Source organism: Orbicella faveolata, unplaced genomic scaffold (assembly GCF_042242905.1).
Source record: "Orbicella faveolata isolate gen_17 unplaced genomic scaffold, um_ofav_v1 contig_15, whole genome shotgun sequence".
In the NCBI taxonomy this organism is placed as follows: Eukaryota; Metazoa; Cnidaria; class Anthozoa; order Scleractinia; family Merulinidae; genus Orbicella; species Orbicella faveolata.
The window spans coordinates 5044075-5063234 of NW_028301542.1; the positions used below are offsets into that span (position 1 = coordinate 5044075).

The 19160-nt window shown below is 39.9% G+C and overlaps 2 protein-coding genes and 2 long non-coding RNA genes across 5 annotated transcripts in view; 2 read left to right on the top strand and 2 right to left on the bottom strand.

Moving 5' to 3' along the window:
* The window catches only part of LOC149113216 (uncharacterized), a 41823-nt gene that overhangs the window by 2321 nt on the left and 20342 nt on the right, over positions 1-19160 (top strand). The gene's annotated exons all lie outside the window — the stretch shown is intronic.
* LOC149113217 (uncharacterized) overlaps positions 1-19160 on the bottom strand; it is a 42074-nt gene that overhangs the window by 1333 nt on the left and 21581 nt on the right. The window contains exon 4 of the mRNA XM_089288092.1: positions 2769-3017. Within this exon, the coding sequence (XP_089144218.1) occupies positions 2769-3017 (249 nt within the window). The remainder of the gene's footprint in view (positions 1-2768; positions 3018-19160) is intronic.
* Positions 3662-19046, bottom strand: LOC110063436 (uncharacterized). The gene is made up of 10 exons (XM_089288090.1): positions 18698-19046; positions 17443-17592; positions 16561-16689; positions 15692-15820; positions 14883-15134; positions 14043-14369; positions 7457-7705; positions 5896-6207; positions 5054-5302; positions 3662-4346 (listed from the first exon to the last, which is right to left on the bottom strand). Exons 1-10 carry the CDS (start codon positions 19023-19025, stop codon positions 4003-4005), a joined length of 2469 nt encoding a protein of 822 aa, XP_089144216.1. The 5' UTR covers positions 19026-19046; the 3' UTR covers positions 3662-4002.
* On the top strand, positions 11194-13489 carry LOC149113218 (uncharacterized). 2 transcript variants are annotated; one of them, XR_016206711.1, is made up of 3 exons: positions 11194-11238; positions 12145-12222; positions 12729-13489. It is a non-coding gene; the product is annotated as an uncharacterized LOC149113218 (long non-coding RNA). The 2 variants fall into 2 exon arrangements; XR_016206710.1 differs by lacking the exon at positions 11194-11238 and having other exon boundaries at positions 12078-12222.

Consider the following 19160-nt stretch of genomic DNA (forward strand, 5'->3'; position numbering starts at 1 on the left):
GGGAACATTGAGGGTCTCGGGGATACAAAACTCACTGTTTCTCTTGGGGCCAGTCATTAAATGCTTAATGACCAAGTTCAGCGTGGTCGGGAAAACGAACCACACAGCCACATGATTTTCGAACTTAACGCTGGCTAGCATAATTATTGACAGTACGAGACAAACATACATGAAACTGGGTTAACCAGAAACTTCATTTTTCAATCGACGTTCGAGGCCGTACTGTTGTGGTTGCCAAACCAGAATGGATATGCAATGGTAATATAAGTCGTCAGCACTTTCATAACGTAAGTCCAAATAAATGAGGTTTTCCTTGTTAGTAGAGCGTTCTCCCTCTGCTAAATGCTTTCAGACACTTAAATAAAGTTTTTTCGTTCGTTTGTTTGTTCTATTGCTCATTCGTTTAATTTGTGCGCACGTTCGTACGTCCGTTCGCCCGTTCGTCCTTTCGTCTCTTCGTGCCTTCGTCCGTTCGTCCCTTTGTCCCTTGGTCAGTCTGTCCATCTGTTCGTCCATCCGTCTGTCCGTTTGTTTGTTCGTTTGCTCCCCCGTTCTTTCGTGCTTTCGTTCGTTCGTTCGCTCGTTCGTTTGTTCATACGTTCCTATGTTCGTACAGTTCGTTCGCTCAATCAGTCCTCCGGATAAGTACAACCCAAGTGGACTGGTAAGATAGTTCCTTATTTTCACTTCTTTTGTATCTCAATCTCAAATGACCTTCCGCACTACAAGGAAGTCTCTTTGTCGGCAGTACATGAAGTGCATTGGTGCGAGCGATTTACTTATTCTGAAATGCGGGTGGCAAAGGGGGTGGGGTGAGGGGGGGGGGGGAGTTACCAATCACGCATCACGATGAATTTTTCTATTAAATCACGCATCACGGAGAGTTTTTTCCACCAATCACGCGTCACGTAAAAAAAGTAAGTACATCGCCAATTTTGTGGAGTGGGATTTTTCCCTCTCCAGACAGGCGGGCTAATTCCGCCCGCCTGTTTCTTTCCGTCCTCTATAACACAATCGGGAGCCTATTCACAGGCTAAGTTGACAGAGATCTTGTATACGAATTGAGAAGACGTCTACGCCACCTTTGCCAAGCTTTGATGTACAGGCAATATTTGTGTCAAAGCTTTACCCCTGTAAATCCTCTTCTGTTCGGCAACGTTTTTATGTCTGTGGATGACATAACGTGGCTTTTGAATTCAGTTAGGTCTTTATGACGACCTTCATTAAGGGGTTCACAAACTTTTTCCTTGTGTACCCTCTCTCTGTCTTCTGGAGCGGCATAAAATGACACCAAACTCTAACGTCTCTTATCTTTTCAGCCGTTTGGGATTCCCCGGCTTTGAGACGACATTCTTTCAGACCTTAAATACGATGATTGATTGATTGATTGAGTGAGTGATTGCTTGATTGATTGATTGATTGATTGATTGATTGATTGAATGATTGATTGATTGATTGATTGATTGATTGACTGACTGATTGATTGACAGCCGGTTTCGGATATGGTCGATGCACTGCCAAAAATGATCGGTCGACAAAATGGACAAAAATAACTCTGAAGCTCATAGTCCTGGTGCAAAAGTTTGACTGTTTTCAATTGACTTATTCCTATTCTATTATTCCTATAATTGTTTGGACCTATAGTACCATGAAGATCCACAAAGATCAAAGACATCAGAAGCCCACGATTTATTGATCTCTTTTAAGATTCTATTTGCTGTTTACTTTGACTGAATGGTATCAGTTGTAGTTGAAAGAACGTTCACTTATCACGGAAATCTAATTGGCAAATCACGCATCACTTGCTTGTAAAATAACAAATCATGCATGACGTTATGATGTCTTGTCCAGCGTCACGAGGCTAATTTGGTCCAATTCACGCGTCACGCTGCTAATTTTGGGGCCATCATGCGCCACGCAAGAACCCTTTGCCACCCTCTGAATTGAGCCCTCTAGCTTGTGAACTCCTCGTAGCCTGATTGAAACCGATTAAGTTAAGGTTTTTTTAAAAAAAGTTTGCTCAAGACGAAAGCTAGTCTGCTTAATGCGAGTCGGCGCCGCTAGATTAAGTTCTCGCAGTCCTACGCGGGTGTTTGGACAACCAGTCACAATATTTTTAGCCTGCGAACGCAGACGTATTTCCGGCTGTCGCTTGGTTCCGCCGAAAAATAACGTCTTCGAACCCGAGCCAGGAAACGATTTCTGTGACGTAATGACTTTTGTTTCTTCTTGGCCAATCAGATTCCATGATAGAATGAAACTCGAGTGCTCCTCGCAGCGAATACCTCGCGCAGTGGTTCTGGGGTTATTTGAGCTAAATTGTGATTGGCTTAGAATTCTTACGTCACAGAAATCGTTTTCTGGCTCGGGTTCGCAGACGTTATTTCTCGGCGGAACCAAATGACAGCCGGAAATACGTCTGTGTTCACAGGCTACAATACTTTGAACTGCGAATGAGATCGAAGCGAATCTGCTCTCAGGGTAGCTACGAAAGATCTTTATAGAAATCGAGGATTTTTCTTATGAGTTAAGCGCCCTCGGATGCGATTTGAGGTCGATTATGCGAAACTGCAAGGCCGCGCAACATCAAAAAGCGTGTTAATATCGGTTTTAAACCTGATATAAGTACTTGTATTTCTTAAACAAGAAAAGAGTAAGACCAATGGTTAAACAAAAGAACAAAAATGGAGTTTTTTTGTTCTTTTACTGAGATAATAAAGCACGTTTTTATCAAGCTCTTGGTGATAGTTAGATCTTATGATACTTACTGCGCCAAGACACGTCAGTGTATCCACCAAATATGTATTGGCCAACTCTAATGATGGTCACTGTGGGTCCCTTTCCATCACAGTTGCTGTGGAATGTGGACGCAACTGAGCCGTCTGTCCTTGCATGCCAGCACCGCACAAAGTAACTCTGCGATACGCTCGGGAGAGCTGGGTCTAAGTAAGTTATCAGCTTCCCCAAGTATTTGTTGTGATCGAGGTTGCCAAGAATTGCAGATGTTGCGAGGCCGCCTGGGTACGAGAGACAAAAGTTCAAAGCAACTGCAGTCGTACTGCTGGTTTTCACTGTCATGCCATCAACAATCAAGTCAAGAATGTGAGATATAACAGATTATTGATTTATATACAACTTCGCAAAGATTTAGGTCTGCCTGTTTCTTCATACCTGTGTTATTCGAGAAATGCTTCTCTCAAATTTGTAGATAGAGCTTTGTATGGAGACGCCATGTTGGTGTCGCCAATAAAGTGACCATCAATTTTTATTTCTAAGTATGACAACGTCTCATAAAAATCGGCGATCTCTTCAACTGTCAATCGAGTTTATCTGTTAATCGTTTTCTTGATAGTATCGATTTTACTTAAAATACATCACGGCAAACTATCACCCCAAACCACTACATGATGTAAATTTTTCATCCATTTTACCAAGGAAAGTAATGGTCATAAAAAAAAAAATGATTCAAAGCACGTTTCAGCCTACGCCAAGCCAATCGAACGTCACAGTCGTTGAGGTCCAAGGCGGACTCTCATGTGGAAGGGTCTGGGATGCTCGTAATGTCTGAAACTGCTCTTTGTTCCGTTTCTGGATTTATTAAAAGCAGTCATTGTTTCAAGTTGTTTCACAACGAATGATTTCCATCACTTCTCATGAAAATTATTTCTCCATGAAACAATCGCAAACGTTGTTTTGTCATTTTAACGGACTCCGATTGAAAATTCAACAACAACTTTATTATTTATTATGACTCGCATATTTACAATTTTACAGAAATATATACACATTGAGTTAAAAAAAAAGCTTGACAATAGCAACAGCGCGAACCCGCAAGTAGCCTGGGCTCATCTAGGCAGGCCACATCTATATTTATATTAGACAATTCACCTTGCCTGTGATAAGAAACAAGGCTGAAACACCGAAAATAATTCAGAAATATTTACAGCAGTTATGGTTGAATGGGTTACTCGGTGATATTGACTAAAGAATGATGTCATATTTTCAATTACCTATTTCGTAGAACACTTCAATATCAGAAGGAGTAAAATATAAAGCTCCAGTGAAAAACCCACAGTCGCCAGCTAAATATCCGTGGGGTACAGAATATGTAGAGCCACACCTGGTATAAGAATTGGTGGGTTGGTTGATGGTAGGGTTGTTTGATATGTAGATATCATGTACATGTCCTGCACCATAACCAAAAGTGGGTCCATAAGAGGAACACCTGTAGATTGCTTCGGTCTTTTTTTGATACTGAGTCAGCTTGACAGGATTATATCCATCTTTGTTGTAAAGCGAAAACAGGAAAGCTTTACTGGCTGAGGAGTAACTGCAAGAACCTGAAACTGATGAAGAAAAGCGGATTGTGGCATTTAGAAATAAAAACGAAAAGAAGGTAATAAAATAAAAATGCTTCAGAACAGAGAAACAACTGCAACAACAAGGAAAAAGTGTTTGACCACTGAAGTGGCTGGCAAAGACGTTATGTGAAAACTTTATCCTGAGGTCCTTACTGACTACAGGGGTAAATCGACAAACCATGCGAAAACAACGTTCATTTAACACAACAACAACCACAAGGGAACGAACTAATATCGATCAAATTAAAAGCATAATGTTTCTCCACAGCAACACCAACAGAAGCAAGAATACTTATTCATAAGGCCCAGAGAAAATAATGAAAAATTATTGGACGAGATTGAGCAAAATATGGTGATTTGTCAGTGGCGAGCAGATCAGTAATTGATCTTCGAGACACGAATCACGATATTTTGCGATATCGGAGATCAATAATTGCTTTTTTATTCGCTCACCAAGTTTGTTTTCATTTTTAAATCACTCTCCGTCTGATCGCTCAGGAAAGCGACCTGCCGTTTCCCACTTTAGAGTGTGGTTACAATTACACATGAGTAGAACTATTATTTGCATTTACACGGTATTACGCATGAGTAGACCATTATTTGCAGGCAGTTATTTGAAGGTCACTTGGTGGGCTCTCGGCCAATGAAAAGGAAGCAAATACATCGAATGATAATGATAAGTATATACGTACTTAGCCAAGACGTATCGGTATATCCACCAAATATGTATTGGCCAACTTTAATAATGGTCACAGTGGGTCCCTTTCCATCACAGTTGCTGTGGAATGTTGACGCATCCCAGCCGTCTGTCTTAGCATGCCAACATCGCTCAAAGTAACTACGGGATGCACTCAGGAGAGCTGGGTCTAAGTAAGTTATCAGCTTCCCTAAGTATTTGCTGTGATCGAGATCGCCAAGAATAACAGATGCACCGAGGCCGCCTGGGTACGAGGAACAAGAGGTTAGCTGTGACATTGATTTTAGCCAAATTTAGGCAAACGAAAATGACCGCTGAATTGGGGGAAATATAAAACCTAACCACTGAAAACAGTGAGGGAATATTTCAGTAACACAACTTATACAAAACAAGGCACGGATGGACAGAAATTGAAGAAGATTTAAACGGATGGCGAAATGAGTTTTTGAAACATGTTATAGGCTGAACAGTTTTCAAAGTCTGTATCGTCTGCTTGCATTGTCATCTTTAATTATAACGCCTGGGAGAAGCATTTGTTTGTAATAAAGCTATGGCTTTGTTATTTAGATCCATAGAAGTAATGTCTTCGCTAACATTTAGTTTTATAGCGAGTATTTGACAAAACTAAATAAAATACACCAAACTCAGCTGGGCACAATCCTTCTAATACAGCCGTTTCGCAGTAGCAAAACAGTCAGATTTTGAGGTCTTCTGTTCATCCGTTGTAATAGCCACATGTAGCTTCACAAGACTGAATGCAAATGTCAAACTCCTATCTAAAACCAATAACTGTCGCAAGTATTACATCAACCCAACAAAGAAACACGAATTTATTACCTATTTCGTAAAACACTTCAATGTCAGTTGGCGTGAAATGACTGGTTCCAGTGAAAAATTCACAGCCAGCATTTGAATATCCGGAGGGGAACGAGTAGGTTCCGCCACACTGGGTAGAAGAATTTTGGTGTGCCGTAGCGTTGTCCGATATGTAGATATCAGGCCCGTAACCGAAGCTGGGGCCGTAATTGGGCTCAGTGTACATTGCATACTGCTGATTTTGATACTGAGTCAACTTCACAGGATTATATCCTTTGACATTGTAGAGCGAGAAGATGAAAGCTTTACTAGCTGAAGTATAACCGCCAGAATCTAAGATGAAAATAAGCGTCTAAACATTGTGACAATCAACTAGACTACGTGTAGTCTCTCTTTCGCTTAGTCCGTCGAGCGTGACCGTGAATAAACCTCGAGGAAAAAAAGGCCGCGCGAAATCCCACGGGCCATTTTTTTCGCGGTGTTCTACCCGCATCCCCAGGGGAACTCCCAAATGAAAAGGTCGGGGACCCTCGTTGTTTTGCTGAAGGATTCTGGTCTCACTTACGTCGTTTACGACGAAACGCCACTATTTTTAGCTGCCAAAGTATTTTTTAGTGTAAACTCGAAGAAACAATAACAACAACAATAGTTTTTAGGGTCGATTTGCGCCGATCTCTCGAGTCAGGTCTACTAGCGCGGGCTCCTTGCCTGATCAGCGGCTGGTAATCGAACCTATTCCGTTTTAAGTGGTATCTTTCAGGCATCCAATAAAAGCTCGAGCAACGCCCAAAGTGGTCTCCTTTAGAGGTTGTAAAATTCAATTTTTCGACGAACATCCCCGACCTTCTCAAATGGGAGTTCCCCCGTACTCGCTCACGCACGAAGGACTAACGATCAACTGAAACAAATAGCACAGTAAAAGAAATCGTGTTAATGGATATATTTTTATATAACAAAAATACCTTATTACATGAAATTTTCGGGACACGTTAATTTCGCGAATTTCGCGATTTAAAAATATCGCGAGATTAAAGTGACGCGAACAATGAGTGTCGCGAAAATGAAGTGACTTACTTTTGAGATATAGGATCGCCGTTGCGTTTTTGTTAATTTTGACGTGATTGTACCTTTGATAAAGTCGGTTTTTTAAATTCAAGGACATGTTGAAGTAAAATTGCCAAGGAAATAAATTGTGTGTTACTCAAAAACGCGAAGTTAAAGTGATTCAAAGTACAAAATTCTTGCAAAATCGCAAAATTTAAGTGTCGCGAAATGTGCGCACCTCAAACTCGCGAAATAAACGTGTCGCGAAAATTTCATGTAATAAGTTAGGTAGACCAGAAAAATGCAGTCATAGCGCAACAAAGGCGCAAGTCGAGAGGATTTCAAAGGTGTTTCGCATGATGCTTGAAAGAGTTATAAGATTATATTAGTGTTAAGCGATAACTTGTCGTTGCATGAATGACATCGACATGTTCTGGCTGAGGAAGAAAACTGATAACAATGACAAGGTTTCACATTTGTCCAGAAGGCCTAAGAAACGAAGACAGTTCAGACTGAAAACTTTCTCAAAATTACTCACTTTGCCAAGAAAGATCAGTATATCCACCAAATATGTAGCTGCCGGACTTAATGATCGTCACAGTGGGTCCCTTTCCGTCACAGTTGTTGTGGAATGTGGATGCAGCCGAGCCGTCAGTCTTTGCATGCCAGCACCGCACAAACTCACTGCGGAATGCATCCGGGACGACTGGATCTAAATAAGAAATAAGCTTTCCCAAGTATTTGCCGAAATCGAGGCTTCCAAGAATGTCCGATGCACCAAGGCCCCCTGTAGAATAAAACAAAATTTGTGGTATTTTGAAGTGAGATAAAGGCAAATGAATTCGTAGTTCTTAGCTGTTTACCAAAAATGCCCGCTGGTAAGTTCCGTTCCGATTGACGATTTACCATTTACTCAAGAAAAACCAATTTACCAAAAGAGACCAGGACAAGTTCAACTTGATTATATTCCAAGATGGCGGTGAAAGATTGCCAATGGTAATAAGCACATTTTCCAGTCGGAAATTTCTGTTGAGAATTATGAAATTTCCCGTTCGGTTGAGCCAAAATTGTCTTACCATTTACATTCTGACCGAAATTTCCGGAATTTTTTAGTAACTGGTCGTTTAATGTCTTTTAATGAAATTTGACATACTGATTCGGCAAAATGAGTTTCAAATAAGATGTGTTTACGATATGATAAAAAACACTTTGCATCTTTCCTGGAAACATTCTCACGTCTTTTCCAAACTACGGCAGACATGCTCATGTTCCGAAATGATAAAGACCTTGGGATAATATCTGAAAGTTTTGAAAGTCTCACCAAACAAGTCAAAAATCTTTGCAACATAGTCGAAAATCTACGGCTTCACTCTATAAGATAAGGTTAAGTCTGCATACGAGCCAAGTGGCCCATCAGGCCGGAGCTAATCCCAGTTTCTGTAGTATGAAACGACTAGGAGTATTTCTACTCCTCCCTGGATTGGATGCTAGTCCATAGCAGGGTTATCCCCAGCTTTAAGTTCGCCGGTACCCATTTGTACGCCTGGGTGGAGAGGGGCACTGTGGGAGTAAAGTGTCTTGCCCAAGAATACAACACAACGTCCCCGGCCAGGGCTCGAACCCGAACCGCTCAATCCGGAGAGGAACGCACTAACCATGAGGCCACCGCGCCTCCCACAACTATGAAGTATACTGCAATTGATTGTACTGACAGAGGCAGGCATCTGAAAGAAATTGTAGCGTTTATGCTGAAAAACAGGTTACACGAGGAATTATCAAGTGAACCAATCAAACCAGAACCAAATACATGTAGCTGAGCGCGCAGAAGCAGAAGCAGAAGAGCGGGAAAAGGTGTGCGAGAGCTGTGTACGAGCGAGTTGCGATTGGTTCTGATCTTAGATTACTTCTGATTGGACGACAGCGTGGTGCGAGCATCGTCAGCCAGTCGCTTATTGTAGTGATTACTTTGGTTGACACGGCACGAAAACTTGGATTTACTCTAAATTTGATCCTGATCAAGGTCGAAGTCAAATATGATCATAGCTTTGATCCAAACTTTGACGCGCGTCAAATGTGTGTCAAAAATGTCATGGCTTTGCCGATACATTTGATCTATGACAAAGAAGAGGGCAAATATGATGTTAACTTTGACTCCACCTTTGACCCACGTAAAAGGGGGAATCAAATATCTTATGGATTTGCCATACATTTGATCCCTGCCAAAGGCGAGGTCAAACATGTCAACAACTTTGACTACAGTTTTGACGCGCGTTAAAGGCGTTCAAAGACACCACGGCTTTGCATACCTTTGATCTCTTATGTCAAAGGCGTTCAAAGGCGGCATGGCTTTGTACAACTTTGATCCTACGTCATGTCATGTCAAAGGCGAGGTCAAATATGGCCATATCTTGCGACTCCGCTTTTAACGCCCTAATAACCTGCGTTTTCGTGTTTTTTGCTGTTTTAACGATAAAATGAAAGCTTGCTTTTTTGTCAATGTGTATTTTTTTAATAAAAGAGTTTTCACTTGACCTGGAGGTGGCACAAGGAAACAACTCGAAAACAGCGGGAAAACACAGCTGCCAGCGGCTTCCCGCATTTTTCTGGCCAATCGGAATAAAGGTCAACGAAGTCGGCTGTGAGGAAAGCAGACATTTTTCTTCATTTGGCTTCATTATGGCGGCTTTGGTGAAATTTTCGTTGTGTTTTGGACCAGGAAAAGGTAAGTCTCTGAATTTCGTTCATTTGTTTTCAATGCTCAGAGAATAACGGAGTTTAAAAAGTAAATTAAACGCAGCAATGGCTACATAAAGAGCTGTGAATTGCGTATATTTATGGCAAGGCAGATCCTCGGCAGTGAAAACAATTTGGTCGAAGGTTAATTGCACTTGACTGAATCACAGCTGATCGGCAAAGCTCTTCGTTAAGAAAGACCAAACTTTATTTTCAATTCACATATACTTATTTACAAACGTTGACAAAGATAATTTTTTTTTCTCACTCAGTCAAGTCTTGTGCATTAAATTGAAGTGTCTGTCATAGCATAGATTTTAGCATGATCAGTGCTTGAAATAAACGTAACTTAATAATTAAGCTTAAACTTAACTCTATTTACGTATTTATATATATAAATGGTTGTGCACAATGCCTCTGGTAATTTCTGAGCTTAAACAATTCCTTTGAAAGAAAGCTCATGTAAATATAAAGGAAATTTGCATTGAAGGAAAAACTCAGTCAGCCATGCATGACAATCCATCACGACCTGACTTAATTATCATATTCATTATACCATTAAAAGAGTTGTTGACTCTGAAAATTTAATCTATGGATAAGTTTCTGCTTTTGTCTCTAGTTACCATTCTATTGAAAAAAAGCTCTGTTTGTTGCCACAGTTGAAATTATGATGATGTTTGTTCATTAATGTTGATAAATGACTTCACTGGGTTGAATTTAACAAATTGCATGTGGTTTAGTGTGGTCTGTACTCTTATCGACAATGATACGCACCATCACAGTGGTCAAAATGTTGTGGACTCACGAAGCGCAGCTGAGTGAGTCCACAACAAATTTTGACCACTGAGATAGCGAGATCAGTAGCAATTGTAGTAAAAATATGTTTTGATATTTGTTGTATCAGGCTTATGGATCAGTCATTTGGAACTCCACTATCTCCTGCCCAACCATCCCCCCGCCCCACCCCAAACCTGCCAGGCATTTGACATTTTGAACTGTCTCCTGGGCTAAGAATGGTGTCATACCAGGTGATCAAATGCACCTACCCTGTGACATTTGCAAAACTGAGTAATAGAAGTGTAGATTGAGTGTCAACCGAGGTGTCAATGGAGTGTTGATTGAGTATCGATCGGGTGTTGATAGAGAATCGATTTAGAGGATCGATCAAGGGTATCAATTGACACTCGACCAGGGATGCCTTTAGTACACATAATCCAGCTTATCTGTTAGTAGGTGAAATTGTTACAATGTTTGATAAAAAATCAAACTTGCCATTAGTTGCAAATTAAAAAGCTGACCCCATAATAATATTATTATGCGACCTCTCTGGACAATACCAGTAGTTTTAGAGTTTCATGTCTTGGTCTTTTGAGCAGTAGACAATTAAATGCCAATAAATATGTGACTAGTGGAAATTTGCTTATGAATGTTGTTTTTATCCTTCAGCTAGCCACTCTAGAAGAACTGAAGAAATTAACAGAATAAATTCTGGGAGAGGATACAATATACAACTCTGTAGCTCATAGTCAACTCAGATGCAGTTAAATCATGTAATGCTCCAAAGTGTGCAAACATCAGAACATTTTGGTAAGTAAAAGGCTGAAATATTCATTTGTTATTTCTATATGTTGTAGCATAGACCATCTTATAATTTCTTCAGCCACAACTTTTAATATCTTTTTCCAGTAAAGAAAGGATATAAATAGATTTTGAAAACCTGGCTATAGCTTATTAATGTTATTTTAATTGATCATTTTCATTACAGTCTCACTCTGTGAAAAAAAAAAGTTGTTTTTTTTTGGTTCACTTAAGGGCAAGTAAGGAAATGTTGTCTTTCTTAAGGGACAAATACATCAACTGGCTCACCTGGATGAAAATTAAGTTATTAAAATGTTATTGAAAACATGCAAGGGGTGGGAATCTTTTTGGTAAATGAATCAAAGTTGCAGAATGTTGCAAACCAGTCTCAGGAAATGTTGGTTTTTGACTGGTAAAAGTTGAGTTTTGAATCTAAATTTTGAGTGGTTGTCTGCAATATCGACTGTTTTGGTTTGGCCATCAGGTTTCCAAACCAAATTTTTCCAAGCAAAATTAATAATATGATTAATTCATAACTATTGATGGGATCAGTAGAAAATTTAAGGCGTAGAGGATTTGATAATAACTTAGTAAAAGAAAATTGACAAAGACATTTATTTGCTTTTACTCAATTTAAAATTTTGTTGGCAAATTTGACTGGATAATAGCCATTTCCTTCTATGAGATGCGGCTGCACTGGGAATCATAGTGGCTGTATTCATCATCTTGGACTGGATTTTTGTTTCAATGAATGAGCCATGCAATTCCATGCAGGCATGTCTCATGTTAAATCATTTAATTTCAGGAATTTTTTTCAGTGGAAAAAAGTGTACAAGTAGCTGCTAACTGTTTACTAATCAAATGTGCAATTATTTTGATATGTTTATATGCTCCTTTTCACATATGATCTACAAGGAAAATAAGGAAAAAGATTACACCACTGAACATGAAGAGATCTGTGGAAATTACACAGGAACAGCAATATTCCCAAAGGTGTGTGTATTCCTCATTTCTTGTCACAGTTTATGTCAGATTTGTTGATTTTTAGATTGCTATTCTGCAACCATAAAAGATCTTTGTTGTAAGAGGTCTGTAAGATATCTTTAAGAGACAGGCAGACAGATGGACTGGTAAACTGGCTCTAGGCTTTTTGTTTATTTTTGCCAAGCTGTACACTTTTAAAATGACCCCAAGTCTTTGTTCTCTTATGAAATTCTAGCTGGGGATAACCCTTGTTCAGCTGGTGAAATTAGCTTGTTAAACTGGCTCTTAATGACATACCTGTGTGACCAAATCTCTGAGTAGAGTGGAGAGAAATACAGAAAAAAGGCTACTATTGACAGAAGCACAAACTATTCGAAGGAGGAGTAATGATCTGATTGGTCACGTTTTATTAATGTGATATTAGCAAAAACTATAGGCAAACTTTAAGGAATAGAATGCCAAGATTCACCCTTAATATTCATTTCCAACGTTTTTGTCTGTTTGCTTCTGTTTAGACAAATGCGGACAAGCAGTGGTCGACAGGATGGACTTATCCAGTGAAGATGCATTGATTAATTTCGTCAACGCCTTAGACTTTGTCAAAGTGTGTCTTCCCTAAAAATAATGGGGATTTAGTTGGCATTGACCCCCAACAAGGCAGTTTAACCACTTTGATGAGAAAGAAGTGGAAAACACTGTATTCCATTCCACTTATAATGCAAGAATGAGCAAGTGCAAGAAGCAGAAAAGGAGAACTGCCAAAACATAAGGAGTTCCATGCAACGGACTGTACGTGCCATCTGGAAAGGACGCTTATACACTAGTTGACTTTTGTGCGAAGTTTGCTATATCTTTCCCGAAATTTTGCGGTTGTCTTCCCTATTGTCTAGTCTGGTCTAGTAAATTTAAGGAACTGAGAATTTAGCCATAGTACTTCAATGTTAGATAAATGCACTTTGTACCATGGAAGATTTGTTGACTGTTGTTTTCACGATAGACAGAACAATGTTTTCCTTATGATCAGTCTCATTACGTGTAGTTTGAAACCAAGCCTGTAACGTGGCTTTTTGAAACCTGAAGCACAAAACATTTATGTAAGGTACTTGAAGGTATTTACTCTTGATAAAAACGGGGAAAAAATTGAAACTGAGATGAAGTTGAACATATTTATTTTCTTAAAATTAGGCGCAATGATCTTTCCGGGCCGCTTTTCCGTTAACATTTGTCAATAGTTTGGTACAAAATAACCTTATTAAAGCTGATATATTCTTCAAAACTTGTCAGACATAAATCAAGAGTACGGATCTAATTGCATCTTTCGTATGCGTAGCTACAAAGCTAGTGTAGTAAGCACAAAAAAGCGTATAAGATGTGGATCGCGCGAAACGTGATCAACGGTCGCGCAGCGCGAAAGAGGAGCGCGAGCGAGAAGTTCGGGCGAGACGCGCGAGCGCGGAACGCGCAGATTACCTTTGACAAACCTTTGGCCTGCGTCACAGGCATCTTCGACCACGTCTTTAGCAAACCTTTGACTCGAATCGCAGACAAATTTGATTACACTTTTGACCCGCCTTTGACAGTGCGCAAAGGCGTATCAAAGGATCACCTTTAACCCTAAAAACACAGGCGTTCAAAGGTGAGTAAAAACGGCCTTTCACGCCTTTGATTTGGTGGTAAAGGTTTATTCACAGATGATCTTTGATTCGCGTCACAGATCGTCAAAAGCGTGCAAAGGCGACCTTTACAAAACCTTTAACAACACATTTGACGCGCGGTAAAGGCGATTTTTCGTGCCGTGTGAAGCCGCTTTATTTGCGAATATTTATTACCTATTTCGTAGAACACTTCAATGTCAGTAGGAGTGAAATATCGGCCTCCAGTGAAAAATCCACAGTAACCAGTTAAATATCCGGGGGGAACGGAGTACGTAGAGCCACATCGGGTATAAGAATGTTGGTTGCTCAAAGCGTTGTCCGATATGAAGATGTCATGGCCATAACTAACTTTAAAATGACCAAAAATGGGTCCGTAATTGGAACAACCATACATTGCTTTTTCCTGATTTCGATACTGGGTCAGCTTGACAGGATTATATCCTTTGCTGTTGTAAAGCGAGAAGATGAAAGCTTTACTGGCTGTAGAGTAGTCGCAAGGAGCTGAAATGAAGAGAAACGTTTGAAACATTCTGAATACCTCGGCTGTAAACAGACACTGATGAAAGGAAATTGTATTGCCCGGACGGGGAGGGGGGTCACTTCCTTATATGGGCTATACAGGTATGTGCGGCTCCACAGGGTATGGTTTTTTAGCAGTTTTTGTCGTAAATAGAGTATAGATTTTGGCCATTTAGGTCCCAAATAGGGTATGGTTTTTGAACTCTAGTCTTAGATCGGGTATGTCTTATAGAAAAAGCTATCCTTCCACTAAATGCATATAAACAGTGCCTTTAACCTTGGTCTGAACTAGGGAACTAATTATAAGGCAGGTCTGAAACAAGGTATTGATTCAAGGGTCTGGTCTTAAATGAGGTATCGGACTTTTGGTCATGTCGTAAATAGGGTAGGGAAAATCGCAGACTTTGGTCATAAATAGGGTAAGGGTTTTGTGAAGCGGGTCGCACACCCCCACCAAATTTAAAAAAAGAAAACAACTGTCTAATTGCTACTTACTGCTATGCCAGGACACGTCGGTATATGCACCAAATGTGTAGTTGCCGGACTTAATGATGGTCAAGGTGGGTCCCTTTCCATCACAGTTGTCGTGGAATATCGATGCAGCCGAGCCGTCAGTCTTGGCATGCCAGCACCGCACAAACCCACTACGCTGTGAGCTCAGGAGGACTGGGTCCAAAAAGGAAATCAGCTTCTCGGTGTAATTTTTGCGATCGAGACCAGCAAGAATAACGGATGAACCGAGGCCGCCTGGGTAAGAGAGAATAGCAAAGTGAGGCTTTGAGTCAAAAGAAAAAGCAGGAGCCATCTTAAATAAATTAGCAAATTATGGTGAAAAGGTTAAGTGGGAATACGGGCCAATTGGCCCATCAGGCCAGAGCTTATCCCGGTTTTTGTGGCATGAAGCAACTAGTAGTATTTCTACTCCCCCCTGGATGGAATGCTGGCCCATCGCAGGGTTACCCCCAGCATTAAGTTCGCCGGTACTCATTTATACACCTGGATGGAGTGAGACACCGTGAGAGTAAAGTGTCTTGCCCAAGAACACAACACAATGTCCTCGGCTAGGACTTGAACCAAGACCGGTCGATCCGGAGTCGAGCGCACTAACCATGAGGCCCCCGCGAACATGGCCCACCCACAAAAGCCTAGTTTTTGTATGAGACAAAAATATATCTTGATGTTTTGCTCACCCCCACACGGTGCACGTAGCGAACAAAAGTTATCCCAAGATTATAAAGCTAGGACAGAAGGGTTCGTTTATTAATTTATAATATCATTGCAAATATGACAGACTAAAAACTCACGGAAGCTTGTACAGTATTTTCCGTTTCCGAAATATGTTGGTTTGCACGAGCATATGTAGGATCCCGCAGTATTGTTACAGTCGGCATTGACGTCACAATCATGTGACCCGTCGGCACATTCATCAACATCTGTAAAGCAAAGGAAAAGAAGCGCCAAAGGTGACTTGTGGACGAAGATTTTCCACGATGATCCGAAGGGATAAAACGAATCTTTACGATTGTCTTCCGAAGTTTGTCGAAGATTATCAGATATAACGACTGTTAATAACTTTATTTCCGCTCTTTTCAAGCACTCATTTTCTTATCGAAATGATTAAATTCGTTTTCCTGTTCAACTTTGCTATAGCACTTTGCTATAGCCTTGCCTTAGTGCGAAACCTCTGACGCAGCCTGTAGTTAGTTTGCTTTGTACAACAGGTGTAAAGATCAATAAACGAGTGGTAATCGAGGGATTGTCAGCTAGCACTTAAGTGGCCTACGTCACGGTTTGCGCATCTTGAAAAGTTTAGCCTAAATTTTTCAAGTTCGTCGTTTGTAATCCGTGTCAATCTCCTCCATCCTTAACCATCCTTGCTCCTTTATGGTTGATTATTATCTCTATTGTGTTTTTCTATCTTAGTAAATTTATATTTCCAGGTTTCCTTCAATTTAGATTCAATTTTGTACGTGGCCAAAATGACTCAAAATAACGTAACTGAGCTCCTTTAAATTCGAGCGAAGTAAAAAACTATAACACAAGATATGAGATTCTGAGACTGCTGTTTAGAGTTTGCCAAAACCGTGGACAAGAATTCATACCTACACACCTACTTTATTTGAAAAGGTCGAGTTCAAGCAGCACTAGGCTGACCAAGTCATGTTATACTTACCAACGCAACCTTTTCCATCCTGATAAATAAACCCAGTCCTGTTACATAAGCAGCGATAAGAACCAATGGTATTCTGACACGTGGCACTCTCGTGACAAACAGGAATTGAGGAATTGCATTCGTCCAGGTCTGAGGGAAGGATAGCAAAATACACTCATCTTTTTTAAGGTTTTGAAATGGATAGAATTCATTAACAACACCTCTGATTTTGGAGTCTCATAGAGGTCCATATTATCAAGTCAAGCTACCATTTTAAGGGTAAAGACTACAAATGTTCCTAGTTAAAGGACCTACTTCACGGTTTGCTCATATTGAAAAGTTTAGCCTATTTTTTTGAAGTTCTTCTTTCGTAAACCGTGTCAGTCTTCTCCATTCTAGACCATCCTTGTTTCTTTATGGTTTATTTAATATCTCTATCTTAGAAAACTGTTACTTTCGGGTTTCCTTCAATTTGAAGTTAATTTTGTAGTCTTTACCAGTAGTGAATGTGCATAATAAGAGGTCTGAAGTCTAAATATTGAAATTTGAAAGTAGCCCACCTTGGAATCAAATTAATGTATTTTGCCCAAAGTTTCCCAGAGAGGTTGTTGTAAATGGTAATTACTATTTTAAGTCTAAAAGAACCCCGACCTTGAATTTCCTTGACTCTAGCGCTACAAATAGACGATTTCCTCTTGTTAAATACTGCAAAAAAATCTAGATATCTGTATAAGAGCTCAGGGTTAGAAAAAGACCTTGTCATAATCAAAAATACATTTTTTTATTGTTACGTGTAAAAACCATGTATAATGTTTCGTAACTTTTTTCCTCATTTTGCTGCAAAAGCTGTGGGCAACTGGACACCTCAAAACAGCGACAAAAAAAGAAAATGGGTAAAGTTACCTTCGGTTTTCATGTCACAGTATGCAAGTGCAACGTTGTCTGGTACAATAGAATAAAACCAGTATGTTCCACTGACGGCTTGTCCTCCTTCACTCGCCTTGATTTCATGGCACGATTCAGCAGGCAGTCCAGGAATGGAACCGAGGGGGACTGGAAAGCGAATATTATTCATTAGCTCTTATTAAAGAAAAGCACAAATTTTCTCCAAAGCTTTCTTTTTCGCCATAAATCGGTCCAATTGACCATTCTTAGTCTTTAACGAGCAAAATTTGGCTCGATCAAGGAATTCATACATTTTTGTTCAACCGAGCTTAGTCGGTCTGTATGGGAGAATCTTGACCAAGGTCGTGAGTACAGACCTCACTGCGTTCGGTCTGTATGCACGACCGAGATCAAGATTCTCCCATACAGACCGACTAAGCTCGGTTAATAAGATGTTTATTATATGGCACAAAATAAAAATTTGATTCTTTTAATGTAACTGGTTTGTACTAGCTGGCATTTTCCTTGCGAACCGCGATGAGCTGAACTTAAATCGGCCAAAGTTTGCTCATCCTCTTTAATATTTTTTTTCTCATCAGGCGTTTTGGCACTTACACTAATATTTTTTTAAGGAAATAGTCAACATTTTTGTATTTTAGTTTACAGCTTTTTCACCGTAAAATGTAACCGATTTAGGTGCCGGTCTAAATGGGAAAATCTAGACCGCGGTCAATATCGATTTTAGCCGATCAAATTCGTGAATTCGGTAGTTCCCAGTCCTTGTGAAACACATGTACAACCGTATAATAATCCGTGATATTAACCAGGTGTGTTACAGTTCCCGTGTGATTCTTGAATCATACTGAGGATGTTATCTATATATCGACATCATTTCATATACGTTTAAAGCGTAGAGAGTAGAACAATTAATGCATTTTAATCGGTTTATTCGAAGGATTCCCAGAGATTTTTTGACAACCTACAAAGATTCCAAAGTTTAACCGAAGACCTACAAAATTTCCGAAGATGACCCGACGAATTCCGACGATTTCCCAAGGTGATGTAAAGGCTCGTCAAGATGTAGAGAATTTCCAACATTCATCCGAAGTGTCCGGCAATTTCAATCGTTATTGCATATATATTTTTTTTATCATGATAATTTTGCAATTCGTATTAACAACGTATGCATGACGTGCCTCTTTTCTTAAATTGAGAAACGAGAAATTCACTAAACCGGGTAAGAAAGGAACTTGATAAAACTATGATTAGTTACCTCTACCAAAGTCTCGTCTAAAGTAATATCTGTCAGGGTCTGGAACAAAATCTTCAGGTCTCGCTTCCTTGGTGCGATTGTTCAATTCACACATCTCTTTGGAAATAACGTAGTTGAAACTTTGGCACCGTAAGTCAAGGCGACACTCCTTAAGACAAACATACGAAGGATCCGTCATCCATTTGAAGATGTGTCTCTGTAACATCATGCCAAACTGGGAAGCTTCTTTTTGACTTTGTCTGCTACATTGCTGTGCCTCCACGTTACAAAACAGTTGCGATACTCCAAGCACAGCTGTTAGGTAAAAAAGCTTTTTGACAAAAGCCATTACGCTCGACTCCTTGGCAAGACAATCCTTAAAATCAACACATTGTAAAATAATTGTGAGTGTGCTTTGATAGTTTGAAATCATTTGGCAATTTAGCGCATAACATTTTTTTTTTAAAAAACGTAAGTAATATTC